The sequence below is a fragment of the Marmota marmota genome, unplaced genomic scaffold (genome assembly GCF_001458135.2).
Source record: "Marmota marmota marmota unplaced genomic scaffold, marMar, whole genome shotgun sequence".
Classification (NCBI taxonomy): domain Eukaryota; kingdom Metazoa; phylum Chordata; class Mammalia; order Rodentia; family Sciuridae; genus Marmota; species Marmota marmota.
Window position 1 is genome coordinate 21,159,559 of NW_026000005.1, and position 24,230 is coordinate 21,183,788.

The 24,230-nt window shown below is 35.3% G+C and overlaps 1 protein-coding gene across 5 annotated transcripts; it reads right to left on the reverse strand.

The window, feature by feature from the left end:
- Nucleotides 1-575: 575 nt before the first annotated feature.
- Nucleotides 576-23,994, reverse strand: Tmem237 (transmembrane protein 237). Of its 5 annotated transcripts, none has more exons than XM_048808313.1 (14): nucleotides 23,813-23,993; nucleotides 21,770-21,801; nucleotides 21,148-21,158; nucleotides 19,966-20,022; nucleotides 19,699-19,704; nucleotides 18,975-19,106; nucleotides 14,926-15,046; nucleotides 14,099-14,256; nucleotides 10,393-10,516; nucleotides 9,786-9,977; nucleotides 9,122-9,195; nucleotides 8,322-8,415; nucleotides 7,128-7,249; nucleotides 576-4,089 (listed from the first exon to the last, which is right to left on the reverse strand). In XM_048808313.1, exons 1-14 carry the CDS (start codon nucleotides 23,852-23,854, stop codon nucleotides 4,028-4,030), a joined length of 1,227 nt encoding a protein of 408 aa, XP_048664270.1. In that variant the 5' UTR covers nucleotides 23,855-23,993; the 3' UTR covers nucleotides 576-4,027. The 5 variants fall into 5 exon arrangements, with proteins under 5 accessions (XP_048664270.1, XP_048664271.1, XP_048664273.1 ...); XM_048808314.1 differs by lacking the exon at nucleotides 23,813-23,993 and adding an exon at nucleotides 23,134-23,360; XM_048808316.1 differs by lacking the exon at nucleotides 7,128-7,249.
- Nucleotides 23,995-24,230: the final 236 nt, after the last annotated feature.

The following is a 24,230-nucleotide window of genomic DNA, read 5'->3' on the forward strand; positions in this document are numbered from 1 at the left end:
AAAAAGAAAATTAAATGACATTATAAGGGAAAAGTCAGACAGTCCAAAATGTGAGACACTCTAAAATAAAAGTGTCTTGGACTGTTAAAAATTTTTTTCGTGGAAATGTGTAGCATACACACAGCCACTCTAGAAAACTTTTAAAAACCTACACATGCAACCATACAACCCATCAATTATACTCCTGGGTATTTATCTCAGAGAAATGAAAACTAATATCACACAAAAATCTATACACAAACACTTATAAGTTTTATTTGTAATAGCCCAAACCAGAATCAGCTTAGATGTCCTCTCACAGGTAAATAGTGCAGTACAAAATACCTTGTAATACTGGTCAGCAATGAACCATTGATACACACACTGGGATGAAATTGACAGGGAATTATGCAGGGCAGAAAAAAAAGGTAATCCCAAAAGATAATATACTGTATGATTAAATTGATAATATTATTGAAATGACAAAATTTTCAAAACAGAAGACAGATTAATGGTTGCCAGGGGTTAGAGTCAGGGGTACAAGGGTACACTGCAGAAGTGAGATGGGCATGGTTAAAAATGATAACATGAAGGAATTCGTGGAATTGTTCTATATTTTGGCTGTGATGACCAATACACAGATTTACACAAAAGATACAACTGTATAGAAATTAAAACTGAGAAAATCCAAATAAGATGGGTGGGTGATCCATTTCAACATCCTGGCTGTGACATTAATACTACAGTTTCACAAAGTGTTATTGGGAGACACTGACAAAGTATACAAAGGATCTCACTATATTATTATTTTTTTTTATAATCAATTGATTCTGTTCGTCTCTGTGAAAATTCTCATTAAAAAATGTTTTGGAGGGGGCTGGAATTGTGACTCAGCAGTGGAGTGCTCACCTAGCATGTGTGAGGCACAGGGTTCAATCCTCAGCTCCACATATAAATAAATAAAATAAAGGTATTGTGTCCATCAACAACTGAAAAAATATTTTTAGAAAATGTTGTGGAGGGGGGAAAAAAGGTAAGGAAACCAATTTAAACTAAGAGACAAGGGAGACAAAACCAAAAATAAATGTGTACACCTTGACTACACCTTCAGAAACAAATGGGAAAATCTGAGAATGGACTGGATATTAGATATTATAGAATTATTGTTTTCCAACTGTTTTAATAGCATTGTACTTACACAAACAAGTGTCCTTATTTTTAGAGCCACATGCTGAAATGCCATGATTTTAGCAATTTATTTTGAGGACTTTGAAACAAAAAAAAAGTACAAAGAAAAGACAAATGATGCAAATTGTTAACAATGATTAAATCTAGGTTGATCTATATTAGTTACTGTTATACTGTCTCTCAACATTCTGTTTTGATCAATTTCGAATAAAAAGCCCTCAGGGTTCACCTAGCTGTGGCTTTTTCTGGGGGCCCCATCTCCACTGGTGGAAATCCCATACATCCTATAAACTTCTTGCTCACAGCATCCTATTAATCTGACCCATAATTCCCTCCTAGGTTCTTCTATTCCTATGCCTACCTATGGCTAACTACATTACATGAGCCTCTAGAAGGCTACCACTGTTTTTGTTTGTTTGTTTGTTTGTTTTTTGTCTTCCCACAAACCTAAACCTCATCCTTGGAGAATCTAATTCAAATATGTCTGATATTCTCATCTATAGTCATAGTGATCTGACTTGACTTAGCCACAGTGAGATTATTCCCTAAATCCTGGGGCATTCATTTGCAATAAAATTTCTTTCCTGCTTCCCAATCATCATAGTCAAAGGAATCTTTAACAGACACTTAGGTTTTCCCTGATGAAGGATTTGTTCAAGTGCACCAGTGGTTCTAGGATTTTGTATCTGCCTGGGGTCATCAGGAGATTTGAAGTCCAGGTCATATTTCCCAGACCTGAAAGAATTCTAAGACAACCATACTCATGCCAGCTTTCCCAGTTGCATTCCATAGCAGCTCCAGGCTTCTTTATTCTCTAGGACTTTAGGAGCAAATTTAGCAGCTCAGACAACACATTTGCTATCTTATAGTTCTGAGTATCAAGTCTGATGTGGGGTATCATAGGGCCAAAATCAAGAGCTGCATTCCTTTCTGGAGGCTCTAAGAAAAGATCTTTCTTTGTTCATCTGGGATGTTGGCAGAATTCAGTTTCTTGCAGGTTTGGGACCAAGATCTCTGTTTCCTTGCTGACTGTTGGCCAAAGGTTTTTCTCTATTCCTCTGAGGACACTCACATTCCTTCTCTCACAGACCTCTCCTGCATCTTCAAATCAGAAACATCACAACTAGCATCTGTCTCTCTCTTTGACCAAGACATGAAGGTTCTCTGCTTTTAAGACTCATAAGATTATACTAGGTCATCTGGATAATACAGAATACTCTCCCATTTCAAGGCTCATTACCTTAATCTCGTCTACAAAATCTCTCTTGCTGTATAAGGTAATATATTCACAGATTCCAGGGATTAAGACATAGACATCTTTAGTGGCCACTGTTCAACCTATCCCAATCCTCCACATCAGTAGCAGAGCCCCCATATTTCTCCTTGGTGACAGACTTCAGGTATGATAAGCCTCAGCAATAATGAGCATGGCTTCCCTGCAGTTTGCTGACAGGGAGGATCATGAACCCCTATACTGCCCACCTTGTTCAGCATGAGAATCATGCAGACAGCAGGGAAAGCTGGAACTGGCAGAATGACTTCCGAGTTGCCAGGATTCACAGTTCTGTGACAGCAGGGCAAACAGCTGTTTAGCAGCTCCAGCCTTACCAACAGCAAAAGACATTTCTACATGGTGCTGCCATCAGAATCAGACCGTTTCTCAGGGCCATCTGTCTCCGTTATCAATTTATCAGTCCTCTTCTATTCCACAACCTTTATTGCTTGCTAATCAGTGCAGGCACAATAGTTTTATGGATGTGCTGAACAGCCTTTAAGTCACCTCTTCACCCAGCAAATTTTATCATTGTCTTGAGCTGTTGAATCTCACAAATGCCAGGTGAGGAACCACTGGATACAGCCCTGAAGATACCTTTTTCAGTGCAGGATCCACCTCAAGAGTAGGATTTCCTCGAAAGCCAAAGATCTCTCCAGCAAAGAGTTTGCGAATAGGGATGGTGAATTTCTATCCATATTTCTTGTTACTCAAAACAAGAAACAAGAAAGGATACTGCAGTGGTCAATCAGAAGTATTAGCTCAACAAGCTCACAGGCCTCCTGAGCATCTGACTGGCTCAGCTTCTCTTTTGCTATGTATGGTTTTTTTTTAAAATATTTTTTTAGGTGTCAATGAACATTTATTTTATTTATTATATGTGGTGCTGGGAATTGAACCTAGGGCCTCACACGTGCTAGGCAAGTGCTCTGCCACTGAGCCACAACCCCAGCCCTGCTATGTTTGTTTTTTAAAGCTCCCTAACCAGATATGGAAATCACTGGTACAAATTTCAAAGGAAAATTAACATTTTAGGTTATAAAATTTTCAAACAAAAAGATATACTTCCATTTTATTAGCCATAAGAAAAGCATCTTTCAGGCTAAATTACATCATATTATAATTATTTCATGACACACAACCACTAAGCCAGATTCAAAGAAGACAAGTTTCATATTTCAATTTGTTCAATAAGGAGACATCAAAAATAAATAATGAAGGCCTTTTTTTCCCTTCTAGCCTATTCCCTAAATTTAACACCAAAGTCATGGGTTTTCCAGAATTAGTGCTTTTTCAGATAATGCTTATGAAAATAACTAATTTGAAAGAATAAAAAATAAACTCTTTTACCTGCTGGTTTCTGGCTCATTATCTCCTTTGTCATTAAGATGATAATACTATAGAAATTAATGTTTAAGTATAAATTGAGGTACAAATTTAACATTTTCCATAATTTTGAGAAAATTTCCAGTATTATATAACAAAAAACAACTAAAAATACACATATAAAATACACTTATAAAAATACACTTAAAAACAAAAATGGAAAAAATACTGCATCATTATTCCTTTGAACATGAGTTGATATTATGAAGAGGCTTTGATTTCTGTATCAGGATATTCATCCACATCAGAGAAGAACATTAACTCTGGAGAAGAAAATGAAGAGATCATATTTAAAAGTGGTTTCCCAGTATCTCACAAAGATTTACAAAGCTTAGTTATAAACAGACTCTTAAAATATTGCCATAATACATAGTAACACAAACCCTCAAGTACAAGTAAGAATTCTTGACAGTGAAATCTGATTTAAAAAGTGAGCTAATAATAAACGTACAAATTTTACTTTTTTTATTTTTTTTAGTTGTTGATAGACCTTTATTTTATTTATTTTTAAAGAATCGAACCCAGTGCCTCACACATGCCAGGCAAGTGTGCTACTGCTGAGCCATAGCCACAGCCCCACATTTTACATTTTTAAATGTTTAAGTTTTAAATTTATCATAAAGCCTGAAATAAAACTATATAATATAATAGAGACAATATATTAAGTCTTAACAGGAAATTTAATTCACTAGACAAGGATCATTGTACAGATAAAAAGTCTAATTTTATAGTGATCATATAATCTAAAGTGTAAGGAACATATATGAAGGAAGGACTTGGAACTAATATTAGGTGTGTAGTAGGGTATGTTGAATGTGTTATTCCATTGGATCACCAAAACAATCCAATAAGCTAGGCATTGTCCTCATTCTATATTTATTCTATATTTAGAATATATGTTATATGACTCACATGGCCCTAAAAAAGAGCAGGTTTCTAGATATATTTACTGTACAATACATACTTTATGATTTAGACTGAATATTGCACAAGCCAGCCAGATGTATCTTTAGTCCCAACCATAGCATAGGATGGTATCAGTTGACATTTTTTATAATTAAACTATTACTTAGCATAGATAATGTAATTCATCAAAATGCCAAGAAATATAAAAAAGAAAACTTTGAGAATCTAGTAAAATAGATTCCTCTGATGTAAGTAACTAGATGAAAAATTCTTTGAATAATCAAAACTATACTGAGAGAAAAACAACAAAATATATAGAGCAGAAGACTTTTAAAAAATATTTTAAGTACATCAAAATGAATAAAGCAACAGGATATTTACTGGAGCAACTTGAGAATTGCAACGCAAAAGGTACACTTATGAATGAAAATACATAAGAAGATAATAGTCTTTGTCCTGGTTTTTATAAATAAAAATGATGGGAAGATTCTCCATTCTCACACTTCTGGGACAAACAAGTTGTATTAATCAATCAAATAAAAAATAATAACCAAATTCCAGAAAATATCCACAAGAAAGATTTAAGGGTAGAAATGTAGAACACCTGTCAAGGAAGTGCAATGTGCACTACTAAGCAGTTCCTAATACATGCTGCTAGGCTAGCAGTCTGCTAGCACTCTTCTTGTCAGGTGTTCAAAAAGGGCCTGGCTGTAAAGATTAGTAAATCTCACTAGACACTGGGCATGTTAAAGGTAAGATAACTAAATACTATGTTAGACCATGAAGGGTTAAGGATTTGTGCCAACAGCAAAGAAAATAATCAAGATTGCAAAGAGAGAGCCTACTGAATGGGAGAAAATCTTTGCCACCTGCACCTTAGATAGAACATTAATCTCCAGGATATATAATGAACTCAAAAAACTTAACAACTAAAAAACAAATAACTCAATCAATAAATGGGCAAAAGAACTGAGCAGACACTTCACAGAAGAAATAAAAATGGTCAACAAATATATGAAAAAAATGTTCAACATCTCTAATAATTAGAGAAATGCAAATTAAAACTACACTGAGATTCTATCTCTAGTCAGAATGGTGATTATCAAGAATATAAGTAACAATAAATGTTGGTGAAGATGCAGGGGAAAAGGTACACTCACACATTGCTAGTGGGGCTACAAATTGGTGCAACCAGTCTGGAAAGCAATATGGAGATTGCTCAGAAAACTTGGAATGGAACCACCATTTGACCCAGTTATCCCACTTCTCAGTATATACCCAAAGGACTTAAAATCAGCATAGTACAGTGGTGCAGCCACATTAATGTTTAAAGCAGCCCAATTCATAATAGCTAAGCTATGAAACCAACCAAGGTGCCCTTCAATAGATGAATGGATGAAGAAAGGGTAGAGCACTGGCCTAGCATGTGAGAGGCACTGGGATCAATTCTCAGGACCACATATAAATAAATGAACAAAATAACTAAAAACAGGTTTTTTTTAAGTTTCTTTAAAAAATGTGGTATATATACACAATGGAATATTACTCAGCCATAAAAAGAATGACTTTATGACTTTTGCTGGTAAATGGAGGGATCTGAAGACTATCAATGCTCACTGAAATACGCCACATATATGTGACAATAGAGTGTATTTTGACATATTATACAAATATGGAGTATGACTTATTCTAATTTCTAATTAATTATTTAGATTATGTCACATATATCTAAAAAGAACAAATTTTTTAAAGAGGAAATATCCACAAGCAAATGTTCCAAAAAGTCTGAGTAGAGTCTGTGAGCTACATTATGACTGTGTCCCGATTTCCCAAACATCACTTCTGCTCCCCTTATACAAAGAAGTCAAAAGGCAAGCCTAGTTTCAAGGAAAATGTAATTACACCCCATCTTTCAATGAGAAGAGTAGCAGTCTTTATAGTCATCTCTAACTTACCACATAAAATAAATAAATATACTAAAAAAATTTAAAGAATTTTTGCCAAGTAGAGGAAGTGATAAGAATAATTTATTTGAATATGTATCTGACAGAGACAATATGGATAAAGCACAATTTATTTTAAGTTTAGAAATACTTTCATCAGAAAGATACTAAGAATAGCAAAGAACAAAGAATTTCTATAAATTACTTGAAGATTCCAAGAGGAGAAATACCTTTTGATTATGCAAAAGTTTAGCAGATGCCCCCCATTCATTTCCACCCTCCCGCTCTCTAGGTCCTTCTCCATGCTTCTCCTGTCACTCTGTTAGACCACTTTATTTTTACTCTTTTTGAACTATTTTATTTTGAATATATCTTTGTTTTAAAATATTATAAGATTTATGAAATAATTAGAGAAGATTTCAGGATATTTTGTATCATTTTTTCTTGAATACCTTCGCTAAGATCCATGCCTGGCCTATAAGACAAAAAAAGCCAAGATAATCCAACAAGAAGAGCCACCACCAGATTCACCACAATCCATGGCTGGAGAATCTGTTCCTCAATTCCTGCTGCCCTGGAGATATAGAAACACTCATTAGAAACATCTTTATTTTGGTTTATATACCCAAATGCGGTTATTTTACGAATTTGGGGTGGGGGAAGCAGTAAAATAACAAAACATGAAATAAAATATAACTTCCCTATGAAGTACACTATATACATCAGGAGAATAAGGTTCAAAGGTTATTCAAACTGTAAATAGATCTGCTGTTAACATTAACATAAATGGAAAGTTAGTGTTCCCAAAATGTTTCCTAAAAGCTTCCCTTCCAACTACCATGACCTTTTTCTTCAATTTAGTATCTTTCCCATTCCCAAGCCACTCTCCCAAGGACTGTCCCTCTGAGTTTAAACTCGAACCTCAGGGTCCTGTCAGCTCTATGTTTGGCCACTAATCTGCAAACGTTGGCTCTCCCTACTCTTCTCTTTCTAGCATGCTTGGTTTTCTGAATCTATTCCAACCACTCTCTTCCATCCAGTCCATCACATGATGACTTATTTTAAAGATCTAATTTAAAAAAAATTTTTTTTAGTTGTAGATGGACACAATATCTTTATTTGATTTATTTTTATGTGGTACTGAGAATCAAACCCAGTGCCTCACACATGCTAGGCAAGCACTCTACCACTGAGCCACCACCCCAGCCCCCTAAATATACTTTTGAAAAGAAGACATTTTATTTAAAATGGAGGCATTTATAACAATAGCTATCAATTAACCAAAGGAATAGGGATTTCCTTTCCTTATTTTTGGAAATAAAAACAGGGTCTTAATATTATTTATAAATGAAAACAAAAAGAATGGAAGGGCCAGGCACAGTAGCATACATTTGTAATCCCATTGGCTTGGGGAGGCTGAGACAGAAGAATGGCGAGTTCAAAGCCAGCCTCAGCAACTCAAGGAGGCTCTAAGCAACTCAGCAAGACCCTGTCTCTAAATAAAATACAAAAAAGGGCTGAGGATATGGCTCCATGGTTAAGTGCCCTGGGTTCAATTCCTGGAACCAAAAAAAGCATAGAAGGAAAAATTCCATTATTTCCACTATTGCTGTTATTACCATTAACATGTTACTATAAATTCTTACCAGAGGCTACCATTAACAGAAGAAGGCGTATAAAGGTGGATTCTGTCACTTGTCATTTGCTGACTCAGAGATAGTATAAGAGCAGTCAAGTACACTGAGAAAAAGACAGATAAAATTGCTAATAATTTTTAACGACTCAAGTTTATTTTGACCTATATATTTCTTTAAGGTCAAAAATACTATATACTTTAGTGAGTGATGGTATCAAAGACATTCACTTGATCAATTTCAATAGAGAGCCTTATAGTATTTTTCAAGAACACAATACAGTCCTTTAGATGCTATTTTATCATTAAAACTAATAAGAACCTAGAAGATCTTTTAAGAAATTAAATGAACTTTCTCAAGGTTCCAAAACTAGCTCTATTAATATTCTCATAATCTAGAATAAAATGTATTCTAAATTACCAGAAAGATACCAAATGGTGCTTACTACCAAAAGGTTGATTCTGTTTAATGTAAAGTTGAAAATAAAAAAAAAAAACTAAAAGTTTTTAAAAATACTAAAAATTCTAAATATAGAACACAAGTTAAACTTTTATTTATTTGTTTCTTTTTAGTGCTAGGGATTGAACCCAGGTCCTCATGTACAAATGAAACCTTTACAAGATATTTAGATGAACCTCTAGTGAAAAATAACATCAAAATTATATCTACCGTGTTTTTATTACAAATTCACTAAACATCTATAGGTAGTGATTTCTAAGTAATAATATAAACTTTTTTAAAAATAAGATTATATTTTTCCTGGGTCAAAATTACAATATAATTCAAGTATTACATAGTTATAAAATACTCACAGAAAGACGCTAAAGCTGTTGGATCCAGGGCAAAAAAATTTCGGATTGCTACTGATGTTTTAGCAAAGTCAATTCTAGAAAATACAAAAGCTTTCATCACAGTGCAATTGTAAACTTTTAATAAAATTTACTTTTATATATTTTTTTCCTTTTTTATTCTATTACCAAATATATTGTTTAGTACTAGGCTTTACATATCTATAATTTATACTTACACAAGAATATTTTCTTTACAAAGGCCACACAAAATACCTAACTAGAAGGCTATCTTAGGAAACATTATTCTGCAGTTTAGACATACTGAAGAAACAAATTATACTTGATCTGTAAAATTCATTAGCTTCTACCTTTTTCTATTACCCATATCATTAGGTTACAAAGAGGGGTATATGTGCATTTAATGGATTATATTGCATTCCCTCCAAAAATATGGTGAACTCCTAACTTCTGGTACTTATAAACATGACCTTATTTGGAAATAGGGTCTTTGCAGATGTAATAATGTTAAAATAAGTCACCCTGATTCAAAGACTGGCTTAAAAATGGTAAAGAAATACTAATATTCTATAATTCTATTTTAAAAACTGACATACTCAGAGACACATTTCTTTCAGCATTTTCTCTTGAATAAAAGTTAGAGGAATATTTAGTCACAACATCTTACCTGTCAAAAGCTGAAACTGTACTTAAAGCCAAAAGTAAGTAAAGGAGACTCTGGAATGGATACGCTAAGGTCTTATATTGTTGCAAAAGGTTGGAGAGGTCAGACAGCTGATCTCCAGCTAGAACATATATCACGACAATATTCCATATAGCACAGCCAGCCAAGAAGCCATGAGAAAACAGACCAATCATCCTGCATGAAAAAGGGTTAACTATTATACACAAACTACTTAAGTAAAAGGCTGAAATATTTTTAAATTTTTTCACATAAAAGAATAAAATTCGACATATTATCAAAACTAAAAACAAGACTGTGTGTGTATGTGTATGCAAGCATGTGTGTGCATGCGCTCAGTAATTGAAGCCAGGGCCTCATGCATTCTAGGCAAGTGCTATACTACAGAGCTACATCTCCAGCCCCAAGCCTGTTCTTTTTCTTTACACTAATTGGCAAGTAGTGTAACTTTATTGGAAGGCTTAAAAAATAATTTTTATAACCCATTTTAAATTGCAATTACATTAACAGAATTAAACAGCTAAGATTTTTCTTTCATTTTAAATTATGAAACCCAGTTAATATTTATCTTAAGTTCAATAAAAGCAGCCACCTAAAAGCTCGGTGTACTGAAAGTGCCACATCTCTGGTGGTCCAGGAAGGCTTCATGTCCATTGACACATCTATGTTTTCTGTGGTCTTGATCAATTCTGAACGATCAGCAGCCTGGAATCGCCCTAAACACACAGAATACAATTATGAAAAACTAGCAAGAGAGAATCTATTATTTCATACTTAAGAAGCTTCATCCTAAGACTGAAATGTTGCTGTTTTTCCGTATAAAAATCTCTTTGACTCATACCTTTTTTCTTTTTTTTTTTCTTTGTGTGTGTGGGGGGTGTTACTTAATCATACAATTTCTTCATCTTTTTAAAAGATAAGCAACGTCAATGCACTTCTCAACAAATTGATGTTAAAGTAACAATTTTAGGAATCAATTATATTTAATAATAAACTTTCAACTCAAAGTCTAAAAACCTTAACATGACATAGTCTATAAAATTCAGATTTAGAGATTTAAGAAGTATTAAAGTTTAAATGCCTATACTATCAACGTTAAGCCAATATTTGAAAACCAATTAATTTCTTAGGAAAAGACACCAAGATGTATAGCATGGCTTTCTGTAATGACAAAAAGAAATTAATTGTTTCATAAATCTATCTTAAGATTATCCAGAGCATATCCATAGGAGTAGGACATGGTCATGATCACACTTGGGGCAGGATTTCTTAAACATTGTAATATGAAGTGAATATGTCCCACAAAATTCATAGGCTTGAGCTCAACCCCAGTGTGCTAGTATTTGGAAGAGGTACCATGGGAAGTAATCAGGCTTACATGAGGTCACAAGGGTGGGTCCCATGTTGGGATTAGTGTCCTTTTAAGTAGAGGAAGAGACCAGAGCTCTCTCCACCATATAAAATGACATCTGCAAGCCAGGAAAAGAGCCATCACCAAAAATAGAATCTGCCAGCACCTGTCTTGGACTTCCCAGTTTCCAGAACCATAAGAAATAAGTGTCTGTTGTTATTGCAGCAGCCAAAGTTAAAATTAACTGCAAGCCCAGTCTTTTTGTTGTTGTTGTTGTTCTAATTAGTTATGCATGAGAGTAGAATGCATTTTGATACATCATAAATAAGTGAAGTGTAATTTCTCATTTGTCCGGTTATATATGATGTAGAGTTACAAAGGTCATGTAATCATATCTGCACATAGGGTACTAATGTCTGACTCATTCTTCTATCATTCCTACCCCTATGACCTCTCCCCTCCCTTCCTTCCCTCCCTTCACTCCCCTTTCTAGTCCAAAATACCTCTACCCCCACTTATTGTGAATTAGCATCCACATATCAGATAAAACATTTGGCCTTTGGTTCTTTGAGATTGGCTTATTTTGCTTAGCATAATATTCTCTAGTTTCACCCATTTACTGGAAAATGCCATAATTTCATTCTTCTTTAAGACTGAGTAATATTCCATTGTATATATATAAACCACAGTTTCTTTATCCATTCATCTGTTGAAGGGCACCAAAATTGGTTCCATAGTTTAGCTATTGTGAATTGAGCTGCTATAAACATGATATGGCTGTGTCACTGTGGTATGCTGATTTTAAGTCCTTTGGGTATAAACTAGAAGTGGGATGACTGGATCAAATGGTGTTTCCATTCCAATTTTCTGAGGAATCTCCATATTGCTTTCCAGAGTGGTTGCACCAATTTGTAGTCCCATCAGCAATGTTTGAGTGTGCCCTTTTCCCCCATCCTCACCAACATTTATTGTTGCTTATATTCTTGATAATTGCCATTCTGACTAGAGTGAGATAGAATCTCAGTGTAGTTTTGATTTGCATTTCTCTAATTGCTAGAGATGTTGAACATTTTTTCATATATTTGTTGACCATTTGTATTTATTATTCTGTGAAGTGTCTGCTCAGTTCCTTTGCCCATTTATTTATTGATTGGGTTATTTGTTTTTTAGGTGTTAAGTTTTTTGAGTTCTTTATATATCCTAGAGATTAATGTTCTATCTGGGGTGTGTGTGGTTAAGATTTTTTTCCATTCTGTAGGCTCTTTCTTCATATTACTGTTTCCTTTGCTGTGAAGACGCTTTTCAGTTCAATTCTTGCACTTTAAAAGTCTTGTTAAGGAAATCAGTTCCTAAGCCAACATAGTATAGATTTGGGCTTACTTTTACTTCCAGTAGGCACAGGGTCTTTAGTCTAATGCCTAGGCCCTTCATCCACTTTGAGTTTTATGCATGGTGAGAGATAGGGGTTTAATTTCATTTTGCTACATATGTATTTCCAGTTTTCCCAGCACCAGTTGTTGAAGAGGCTATCTTTTCTCCAATGTATGTTTTTGGCACCTTTCTCTAGTATGAGATAACTGTATTTATGTGGATTTGTCTCTGTGTCTTCTATTCCGTACCATTGGTCTTCTTGCCTGTTTTGGTGAATACTATGCCATTTTTGTTACTATATCTATGTAGTATAAGCGAGCATCTGGTATTGTGATGCCTCCTGCTTCACTTTTCTTGCTAAGGATTGCTTTGGCTATTCTGGGCCTCTTATTTTTCCAGATAACTTTCATGATTGCTTTTTCTATTTCTATGAAGAATGTCATTAGAAACTTAACAGGAATTGAATGAAATCTGTATAACACTTTTGGTAGTATGGTCATTTTGATGTTAATTCTGCCTATCCTAGAACACGGAAGATGTTTCCATCTTCTAAGGTCTTCTTTAATCTCTCTCTTTAGTGTTCTGTAGTTTTCATTGTAGAGGTCTTTTACTTCTTTTGTTAGATTGAGTCCCCATTTTTTTTTTTTTTGAGGCTATTGTGAATTAATTAGAAATTAATTAGAAATTAGGAATTAGTTTTCCTAATTTCTCTTTCAGTGGATTCATCACTGATGTAGAGGAACACATTTGATTTATAGGTGTAATTTTTTTATCCTACTACTTTGCTAAATTCATTTATTAGTTCTAGAATGTTTCTGATGGAATTTTTTGGATCTTCTAAATATAGAATCATGTCATCAGCAAATAGTGATTGTTTTGAGTTCCTCTTTTCATATCTGTATCCCTTTAATTTCTTTCTTCTAATTGCTCTGGCAAGCCCAGTCTTATAAGCAGTACATGCTACACAACATCAGAATTATTTTTCCAAAAAATATATATTTAGCTACAAAGATGTATTTCTTATTCAATATGGTAGTATCATCATGTAGTTTCTCTTTTGTTTTTACTTGAGTTATACTATTACCTGCCCTACTACCATAACCACTACCAATTGACAAAAACTGATTAAGAACAATAAAACATGAAGAAATGGTTGGGAATGGGGGGAGATATAAAAATTACTCATAACTCACAATGCACCAGCATTAATATTCTGGTATATTTCCTTCAAGTCTTTTGTCCTATGCATTTTTCTATATTTGAGATCAAACTGTGTATATGTATGTGGGAGATAATTTTTCATTAGAATCTTCCCATGAAATGAAAAATTCTCTCTGAAGATTTTAATACCACAAAATAGGTTATTATAGACAAAGCCTAGCCTTCTGAAATCACTCCCCTTATTTTACATTTAGGGCTGTCCAGTTTTCACTCTCCTGATAAAGTGTGGTGATAAATTCAGTATATAAATTACTGTCCACATTTTTTTGAGATTGCAGAAATATAATTAGAAGGTCAAAGGATTTCCTTACATAATTTTTAAAGAGGTAATGTTACAAAATAAGAAACTACTTACGGCTTTTTTCCACAAATACTTTGCCTACAGGCTGGCTAATTCCAGTGGGTGCAGTGAATCTGGACTGTTGTTCTGAAGTTGTTTGCTCATCAGTAATTATGTCTTCATCTTCTACTCCTAGTTCATTGGCATACTGTAACTGTGCTCTCTGGGTTTTCCTGTAATCAGGGAGAACATTAGGTTAAAAAAAAAAAAAAAAAAAAGATTCTTGAATTTTTAAAGAGTCCAAGACTTAGAGTCAAGAAATAGTTTTTTACTCAAATGAGTAAAACATTTCTCTGGGCCTCAGTTTTCTCATCTGGAAAATGTAGATATTTCCAGACTTAAAATTGTATGATTCCATATATAAATCAATCACTTTGTAGGGTCACTTTCAAATAAAAATACGTTACATAACTTTCAGGGTATTTCTTACATCATTCTATTTTACCCAAGACAATCTCCTATGCTAAAACACATAGTATTACTATTGTTAAAATAATCATAATTCAAATTCTATTAACATGAGGAGATAAATCAAATGGCCTAATTTATTACCTTTAATATCTAATTTTTTGTAATTTATATAAAATAGTCTCTTATTTCTTAGAGATGACTCCTTAGGTTTTTATTTAAGTACAATATTGAAAAAAAAAAGTACAATATTGATTTTTTTTCCTTTCTTAGTTTTTACCTCTTTTCAAATTTAACAGTAGGTTGGTCTGATATTTCATAATGCTAGAGATATACCAAAAAATATTGACCTAATAAGAAATTACCCTTGGTAGCTCTGAATTAAACATCTGAATAATCCTAGAGAAGATTTGGAAGGATAAATAAACTATTACTTTGTCTTCCTTCGTGGTTTTGGAATAACAGCCTCCTCAGCTGGCTCTGCATCAATACCATTTTCATTTCGTAATAAAGATGGATTAGATGTCTTCTTCTGAGTGAAAGAAGTCTCCAGCTCTGAAAATAAAATAAACTATATTTTCAATGACTAAAAGGTAACAATAAAAGTAATGTACAAGACTCTTGTAAGACAAGAGAATTTTAATGGGGCTAAAATTTTTTTTTACTCTTACAAATTCTTAATTTCTGAAAGCTGACATCTATAAATTCTCAACACCTAATTCAAGATAGCAATGCCAAACAGATGGAAAAGAGTTAAGTGATCTTAACACCCAGAGTTGGGTCATCTCCAGGTCCAGTGATTTGCTAGAAAGATTCACACAACTCAGAAGTCATGACATGCACTACACTACAGTTTATTACAGCAAAAGAATAAAAAGTAGACAGTGCAAAGTTCAGACAAAATCAGGTATAAGATTCTAATAGTCCTCTAATAGTAGCATCAAACAGGATGCATTAATTCCTCCAGAACTGAGTTATCACAACACATGGGGTCTACTCCCTACCATAGAGACTTAGTACCCAAGGTTTTCATTGAGGGCTAATCAATAGGCTTAGCACATGCCAAAATTCCAGATTCCCAGGAGTTCAGCATAAACTATATTTCATGCACAACTGCACAATGAGCTACCCTTATAGTTTGATGTCAGCGTAAAGAAGTGCTTACCATCTAAGTTCCCATATACTAAAGACCAATCTCACAAGCAAGCCTTGCTAAGAATAGCAGTATCAACTCTCTATGTTAACTCCTTTCTGCACCCAAGGTAGGTATTACGTTTAAATGAGTCAACAGAGACTTCTAACCTTCTAGCTACTCTTCCTTCCTGGAAATACTGGCTCCCAAGAATGCCCTTAAATCCATTCAAATTCAATTTGAATAAAACATTCCATCCTCAGCTGGAAAGACTATATAAGCAGTGGATCCTACAGCGATCACTCTAAGCAAAAGAAAACAAAATTTTAAAATCTTGCAATTCAGAAAGCTCAACCTGCAAGGTGGAGTACACTCGGGATAGTGACAGGTCTTTACCGAATCCAAGCTTAGTTGGATCCTGAGTTTTCTGAAATTGGTCATTTCTGTTACATTTTTTTTTTTGCAAACTATAAAACTTGTTATTAATATCCATCTTAATTTTCAAATCTGCCTGTCAATTGAATTACAAAAAGGGTAGCTTTTATTAAACTATATTTAGTCAGTGATAAATCATTTCACTGAAATAAAACTCTGGGAATTGTTCCTGGTTTGTTTTTCCTTCTGCTCTCTTCTGCTTTTGCCTTTTCCTCATACTCCATACTCCAGGCTCTGTGGCATCCACTGCAACTTGTCTTCCAAAACTGTGCTGCATTCCCCTCTCTTTTCTATTATTTTTTTATCCTATTATTTTTTACTCCTATTTTTTTTTATCCAATCAGGACCTGCTATTTTATAAGAGGACAATTAATTAGGGAAACTAAATTGTAATAAGTTACTCACAGGGGCTGATGTTAAAAGGAGAGCATTAATCTCACAATCTTATGCTCTTCCCTTTGTTTTACACTAACTAAACCTGTTTTCTTTTTTTCTATTATAAAAGCCATACATACCTCTATGTGAAAATTAGTACAATATAAATGAAAAAAAAATCACTTTTCTTTTTGAAAAACTTTCACTTTTTTTATATACTTTTATTTTATTTGTTTATTTTCACATGGTGCCGAGGATTGAACTCAGGGTCTCACATGTGCTAGGCGAGCGCTATACTGCTGAGCCACAACCCCAGCCCCAAACCTTTCACTTTTAACACTGCTATATTCTTCCAATTCATTGTATATGTGTAAATGGAATTGTGCATTCAAAAAAAAAAATTTCAAGTCCTAACTCCAAGAAACTGTCAGCATAACTTTATTTGGAAAAACGGTCTTTGCAGACATAATCAAGTTAAGATGAAGTGAGGAGGTAATACTGGATTAGGATGAACCCTAAATCTAATGACCCATTTCTTTATATTTAAAGAGGAAAATTTGGACCCAGATACACAGGGGAAAATGTGAAGATGGAGGCAGAGATTGGCATTTTGCTGCCACATAATGCTAGAAAGACTCACAGAACTCAGAAGTCATGACACACACATTAAAGTTTATTTTACAGCAAAACAATAAAAAAGTAGACAGAGCAAGGTTAGACAAAATCAGGTTCAAGATTTCAATAGTCATGTCCTGAACAGGACAGACTAGTATAATGTGAGATTGCATGATGGTACTCAGATAGTGCATAATTTAAAATGTATGAGTTGTTTATTTCTGAAAAATTTCATTGAATTATTAAGACCATGTTGACTGCATGTAACTGGAAAAATGGAAAGTGAAATTACAGGTAAGGGGCTTGTGAGGACTGTACCTCCAATAATAAAAAATAAAAGACAACATGAACCCGAGTCATAAAAAAAAAAAAAAAAAGATTTCAATAGTCCTCTAATAGTAGAGGATTAATTCCTCCAGAACTGAGTTATCTCAACACATGGGGTATATTCCCTGCCACAGAGACTCAGCATGCAAGAATGCCAAGGATTCTTAACAATCACTAGAAGCTAGAAGATGCAAGGAAGGATTCATCGTAGAGCATTTAGGGGAAGAGCAGCCCTATCTGTGGACACCTTGATTTCATATTTTTATCGTCCAGAATACATTTCAGTTAAGCTATCCAATTTGTGGTAATTTGTTACCCAACCCCAGGAAACTAATCTGTTAAAAAAAGTTGGAATCCTCCAATGCATACTATTTTGTAACCTGTTTGGGATTTACCAATAGTCAGTTTTCCATATCACTGTTTCACTTTAACAATTCTTTTAAAGAAAGAATTGGTTTCCATTTATTGGCTAAATCATGTTTATTTATAGTATCATGTTGTTAAGTATTTGGTTATTACCATTTTCTACTCTTAAAATAATGTTGCTGATAACATTCTTTCATTACCATAGCTATTAGGGTTGTTTTATTTCTAGCAATCTGGACAGGCTATGTCAGTTTACACTCCCATCAGTGTTTGAGTCCATTCCTCTAAACACTGGGTTTTCTAATTTGAAAAAAATCATTGCCAAAAAGCATTACCAAAAACAAAACAAAAAAAAAGATGATATAGTATTCTGTTTACCTTGTGAACAATTCATAGAATAAAGACTCAATAAGTGTCAGCTAGTGTTTTCATTATATTATCATTAACACAGAAGTTATGCTTTCTTCACTAATCTAAAATGTCTCTTTCTTTTTTTTTTTTTTGGCAGTACTGGGGATTGAAGTCTGGGTCTTTTTAAACTTTGAGTTTAAGCCTGGCCTTAAACTTGATCCTCCTGCCTAAGGTTCCTGCGTCTACTGGGTTTACAGGGAAATACCACCACACCTGGTATCACTTACTAAATTCTTATGTATACCAAGATCTGAATTTTCTGTTTTAGTCCTAAATTTGTACATGTATTATCAAAAGAGGCCTGTAACATGTTCCTGACTGAAGTCAATGGAGTTGTAGTGGTAAATATTTTAAGAAAGAAAGCAAGAAAACACCTGTGAGAAATGGATGGGGGGAAAATGAGGGTAGATATGTTATTATCATACCCCCACTCACAACTGCTAATGAAGAAAATAAAAATCATCCTTCCTTCTTAAAAATCTACCACTGTTAACATGCTACGTCCTTCCATTCTTTGTGTTTGTGTGTGTTTTCTGTGTCAAATTGTGCTCCCCCCAACAAAAAAAAAAAAAGAAGGAAAAGAAAAAAATGTTTTCAAGTCCTAACTTCCAGAACCTATAAGTATAACTTAATTTGAAAATAAGATCTTTGCAGGGGCTGGGTTTGTGGCTCAGTGGTAGAGCATTTGCCTAGCATGTGTGAAGCACTGGGTTCAATTCTCAGCACCACATACCAATAAATAAATTTTAAAAAAGATCTTTGCAGATATAATCAAGTTAAAATGAGGTAATGCTGGATTAATTTTCTTGGTTCTTCACATACCAAGAGGTAGCCTCGTCTTCCTCTGTCTCCTTTGAACAGGAGCCTCTGGATGCTCTTTGAGTTCATTAGTTGGTGGCTCAATGCCCTCAGATGATCTATGAACAACAGTCTCATCAAAACCTTCCAAAGAAGGGGAAAACAGAGCAGGAAAACATGGGTAACTTGAACAGTGATTAATCAGTCTTTAAAAGATAGGAAAAAGATTAACTAAAATGTTTCCTGCAAAGTAACACTTTCTCTTTCAGAATTGGGCCTCAAATCTTATTTTCTTCCTCCTCACTTGTAACTTTAGACTTTAAGTTAAGCAAACATATAAATGAGGAAATAAGAAAGGCTGAGGAAGAAAAGAGTAGGGGAGGGCTAGAAAGAAGAATACTAGAAGGGGAGAAGGACAAAATGGTTCAGAATATTTAGAATTATCAAAAAGGTAAAAATATTATAAAAGTTGACACCATAGAGAACTCTTCTACTTGTCTCCTGCCTTAAGAATTTTTATCAGCCTCTAATCCTTCATTATTAATCCATAATGAAGTCATCACAGATAATTAATCGGATAACAGGTAATTTATAAATCTCTTCATTTGTTCATTCATTTCAATCTCTCCCCTCATGAAATATTTTAACAGGATTTCAATAATTTCACTTGACTACATTTGCTTGCCTATCTTCTTTACAAAAAGAAGAAATAGAAATGTATTAATAAGCAAATTAAAATATATAACCTCACTAGTATTTGAGAAATGCAAACTAAAATAAACTACTTTTCACCCCATTGAATTAATTTTGAAATTAATCAAGTGAAATTTAGAAAATATAACACTCTTAAACTCTATTGGTGGTGAGAAAATAACTAATGCTTCGGTGAAAGCAATTTAGCAGAATCTATCCTTTCAGTACATTGCTGGGATCTTGTCTCTACCTGATTTGTGAGTTTTGTCACATCTCACGTCCTGGGGAAACCTGTGATCCCATGCTAAAAAGAACGTCTTACCTAGTGTAGCTTTGGTTCTGGACTTCTTTCTTTTAGGACGACTTTGTGAAACATCATCTATAAAACAAAGAACATCAACAGAAAAGCCTACCTAAAATTCAATGCAGAGGAGAGTCAAAAGAGAACTGTTGGTTGGGAATATTTTCCCTCTCTTCCCTGGATCCAGCTAACTTCTACACATTAGAAGGGAAAGGCAAGAAACTGACAAGGTCAAAGAGAACCCATAGGGTGGCATCAGTAGTACACTGATCAGTAATGTCAGAAACAGTGATAATAGAAAGTGAGTTTAACAAACGTTCATCTGACTTCCAAGCCTCTTGCACTTAGGTGTGGCCTCTGATGGGTTATAGTCAATGGGCTATGAGTAGAAGGGATATATATCTGCCTCTGGTTCTACAACCCTGAAGGTGCCTGATCTTGTCTGACTTTAAAAGCTAAGCAGATAGACCTGGTTAGCACTTGAATGGGAGAAATAATCTGTGTTACATGGAGGCCAAAACACTGAAAAAGTCATCTGCTATGTTAAGAGCAGCATGTTAAGATTGAAAAAACAAAAGATAGAAGTAACCAGGATTTCATATCATTATTGAAGAGGAAAAGGAGGGCAACTTTGTTGCCACAATGAACTTTGCAATTAACCTAATATTATTTCTAATAATCCTACATGATATTAAGTCACTGAGATTTGAAAGTGGTTAGTGTAGCATGATCTTTCCTATGCTGACTAAATGAGGGGGCAAAAAAAGGGCAATCTATCTTACAGTTATAAACTAGTCAACAGTTATGTTCTGGGTAACTTCTTTCAGGGATGAAGTGCTCTTATAATAAAGCAATCTGGTGTCATACATCATTCATAATTAATAAATGGAAGTCAAGGAAGATGATTATGACTAGTAAATACTATAGTATTATCAATGACACTATTCAGATATAATTTTAAGAGAAACAAACTAAGAAATCAAACTGATTTTTATTTTTGTAGCGGGAGAGAGCACTTATTTTGGGGATATGGTCTGTGTTGCCCAGGCTGGCTTGTACTCCCAGGCTCAAGCAATCCTGCTGCCTCAGCCTCCCAAATAGCTTAGACTAGAGGTGTATATCCCCATGCCCAGCTTTCAAACTTATGTTTGAACACCAAAAACTATATTTAGAAAATTTTATATTAACAGCAAACTAACTCACCTTGAACAGCACTTCATATGACACCAACCAAATTTAATCAGCACAACAAAGACAAAAAAGGAAACTATTAATTAGAAATTTATTGCATGAATGAAAACCGACTTAAATCATTACAAATTTAAAGTAAAATTAGTTTTTATAATGTCAGCTAGTTATAAACTACCTTATCAGTAATAACTAATAAGCCTTTTAATTGCACTGCTAATAAAATAACCCCCAAATTTTCCTGAATATATTCCTTACTGTCTATTAATAAAGTGGATTAAGCAGATTAAGAACTCTTATTTGTCACTGACTAAAATCAGCTTAAACTCTGAGGAAACTATTCTAGCAAACAAAAGAGGATCAAAATTCTGATAAACAAGACACTAAAACATTCAGAATGGATTCATTGTTCTATCATGTTGATATTCAGGCTTTCAAATAGAACTTTTAATTATAACTGTTATTTTCATGATTCAAGGATTTTTTTTTTTCCTTTAAAACTTTAGGAACCCTTTTCCTAAAATGTTCAGGAAGTTTTCTCTGAAGCATCATATTTTTTCAATGGTACTAGTCAATTTTTCCACTTTACTCATTTTACATCTTTAAAACTCAATAATGAAATTAGTGAGATTTTTACCTTGGTGCAGGTGGAAGTGCTCGTGGAGGACGCTATTGGAGAGGGGAAGAAAGAAAATTGCTTGTAAGTAAAATCCTGGAGCATCTTACCATCATGTATCTCAAGTACCATAAAGCTATCCTCTAAAAAGCCTATTGTTCAGACACAGCAGGAAAATATAATGGATCAGATGAATATCCTCAAATCTTTTGATAACTGTGTTCATCAGCAAAACCTGGGAGGTAATGATATAAATTAGATGGGTCAGTGTAAATTTGTTCTACCATTTCTAAATTTCACATAAAATTCTTTCCTTCTTACATTTCTTTCTGTCCACAAGCCAGACCCCATTTTAAGCATTAGGGATGGGAACAAAAGAGAGATCACTGCTTTTCTGAGCCTACATTGTAGTGATTAAGCATTAGAAGATAAAGTTTATATAATAAAATACACATTTTATGATAAAATATGTAGATATGTATATCTACATGTTATATATGATAAAATGTATATCTATATATGATAAATAAACATATATATGATTTTAAAATGAGGAGTGCTACTTAGGGAAAAGTTTCTCTGAGATACTTGAGCTAAGACATGAATGAATAAGGTAATGGGCAGCAAATGCTAAATCCTTCGGGCAAAACTAAGCAAGGCTGCAGCACAGTTATCAAGAACATGTAGGAAGGAATCCGATTAATTAGGGCCTTGAAGACAAAGGGAAGAAATCTGGATTTTGTTTGAATTAAATGGGAAGCCAGTGGAAGTTTTAAGCCACATGGTAATATGCTTTTTTAAAAAATCACTTTGAATACACAGTTTAGAATGGATTTTACGACAAAAAAATGGGGGTGGGCTCAAATATGCTGCTATACATGAATAAAAAAGTGTGTGCAGTTCAGAAAGTACTACAGTTAAGAAGCATTCTGAAATCTTTCAAAAATAAATACAGAAATGCCTACAAGCGAATTTAATATTCCAGGTAGCTCATGCTGCTTGCAGAAGACACTGATTCCAAAGGGTTACATTTTAGACACCCTGGTAGTCTGTCCCATTCAGCACACTACGTTCCATTTAGCAGTCCATTCAAACCCTAGTTTTAACACAAATGCTACAAGATTACGACAAGACAGGATGTCTTAATACTATTCCATAGTCAAAACTACAACTGGAAAAGAATGAGAGGGCAAAGTCTGGTGAAAACACTATTCTCAAGTTCTATCCAAGGACCCAGAACCCTAGATAACTGCAGCATCTCAAAAGCCCCGCAAAAAAATGACGTTTCCTCCGTACAGAAACCTAACCTCTAAGACCCTCGAAAGTAGATGGCTCAACTGAAGACAAAAGTCCTAACAGCTCCAAAGTTACTAAGGCTCGCTTACCACCTGCTTCTTCCCCATTCCGTCTTCAGCCCAGCTAGCGGCCGCTGGCCCCCGGCGCAGAGCGCCACTCTGCCGCCTGGCTGCCAGGCCTCGCGCAAGCGCAGTGCGTCATCGGGCTGCGCCTTACAGGCGGTCCAGCGCCCGTGACCCCTGAGGAAGATGTGAGGGGGACGGGGGCGCTGGGACCTGGTTTGACCTTTCCAAACCAGCACTACGGAAAAGGGGCCTCCGGATCGCGGCCAAACTGCCCGGGAGCCGAGACTCCAGCGGGGATGGGGCTGCGATCACGGTTTCCCCCATGGTTGGCTAAGTGCTTGCCGTGATTTATTGTGGTGGGGGTAGGGGTAGAGAATAGGAGAGGAGTCCTATTGATTGAAAGGCTGAAAGGCCTGTCTGGGAGCTCTCGGAACCCGGGCTTTAGCTGCAGCACCGCATCCCGCCCGGGGAGGGCGAAGCGACGCGTCGTCATGGCAACGCGAACTCAGGCGTCGGGAAACTTCCTGTTTGTCCCCAGCCCCTTCCCACCCTAGACAGGCTCCAGGGGCCGGTACGCACCACACGAATGCAAGGCCTCCTGATACCCGCACGCTGGAATCGGCCCTGCCCCAGGATAGCTACTGCTTTAGGGCACCCTCGGACCCGCCAGCCCCAGGGGCAGACGCGACCCTCGCCCGCTCACCGGGTGGCCCTCCTCCAGCGGAGGCCCGGCGTCGGTCCTCATGGTGCTCTCCCCCGGGCTTCTTCGAATGCAGCGGACCAGAGCCTCGCTCTCCGCGACACCGCGGCCTACAAGACCTGCGAGATGCTGGAGCTTCGTGGCACCGGGCGAGGCCGCCACCCCCTGGTCCAGATCCCCGCCCGCCTCCGATTTGACAGGCGGCTGGCTTAAAACGGAAGGAATCCGTGCCTGCCTGCCTTTTTATTAAGGCGTGCAATTCTGCTTTTCTCCAAAAAAAATTCTGCTCACCCTCCATCCTACATCAAGTTTGGAGAAACTTTTTCTCAAAGAACCACAACATAAAATCAAATCGGATCTCACATAAGTATTAAAAAAGACAATTTTCTTCGTAATTTTTTTTTTTCTTAGAAATGTTAAG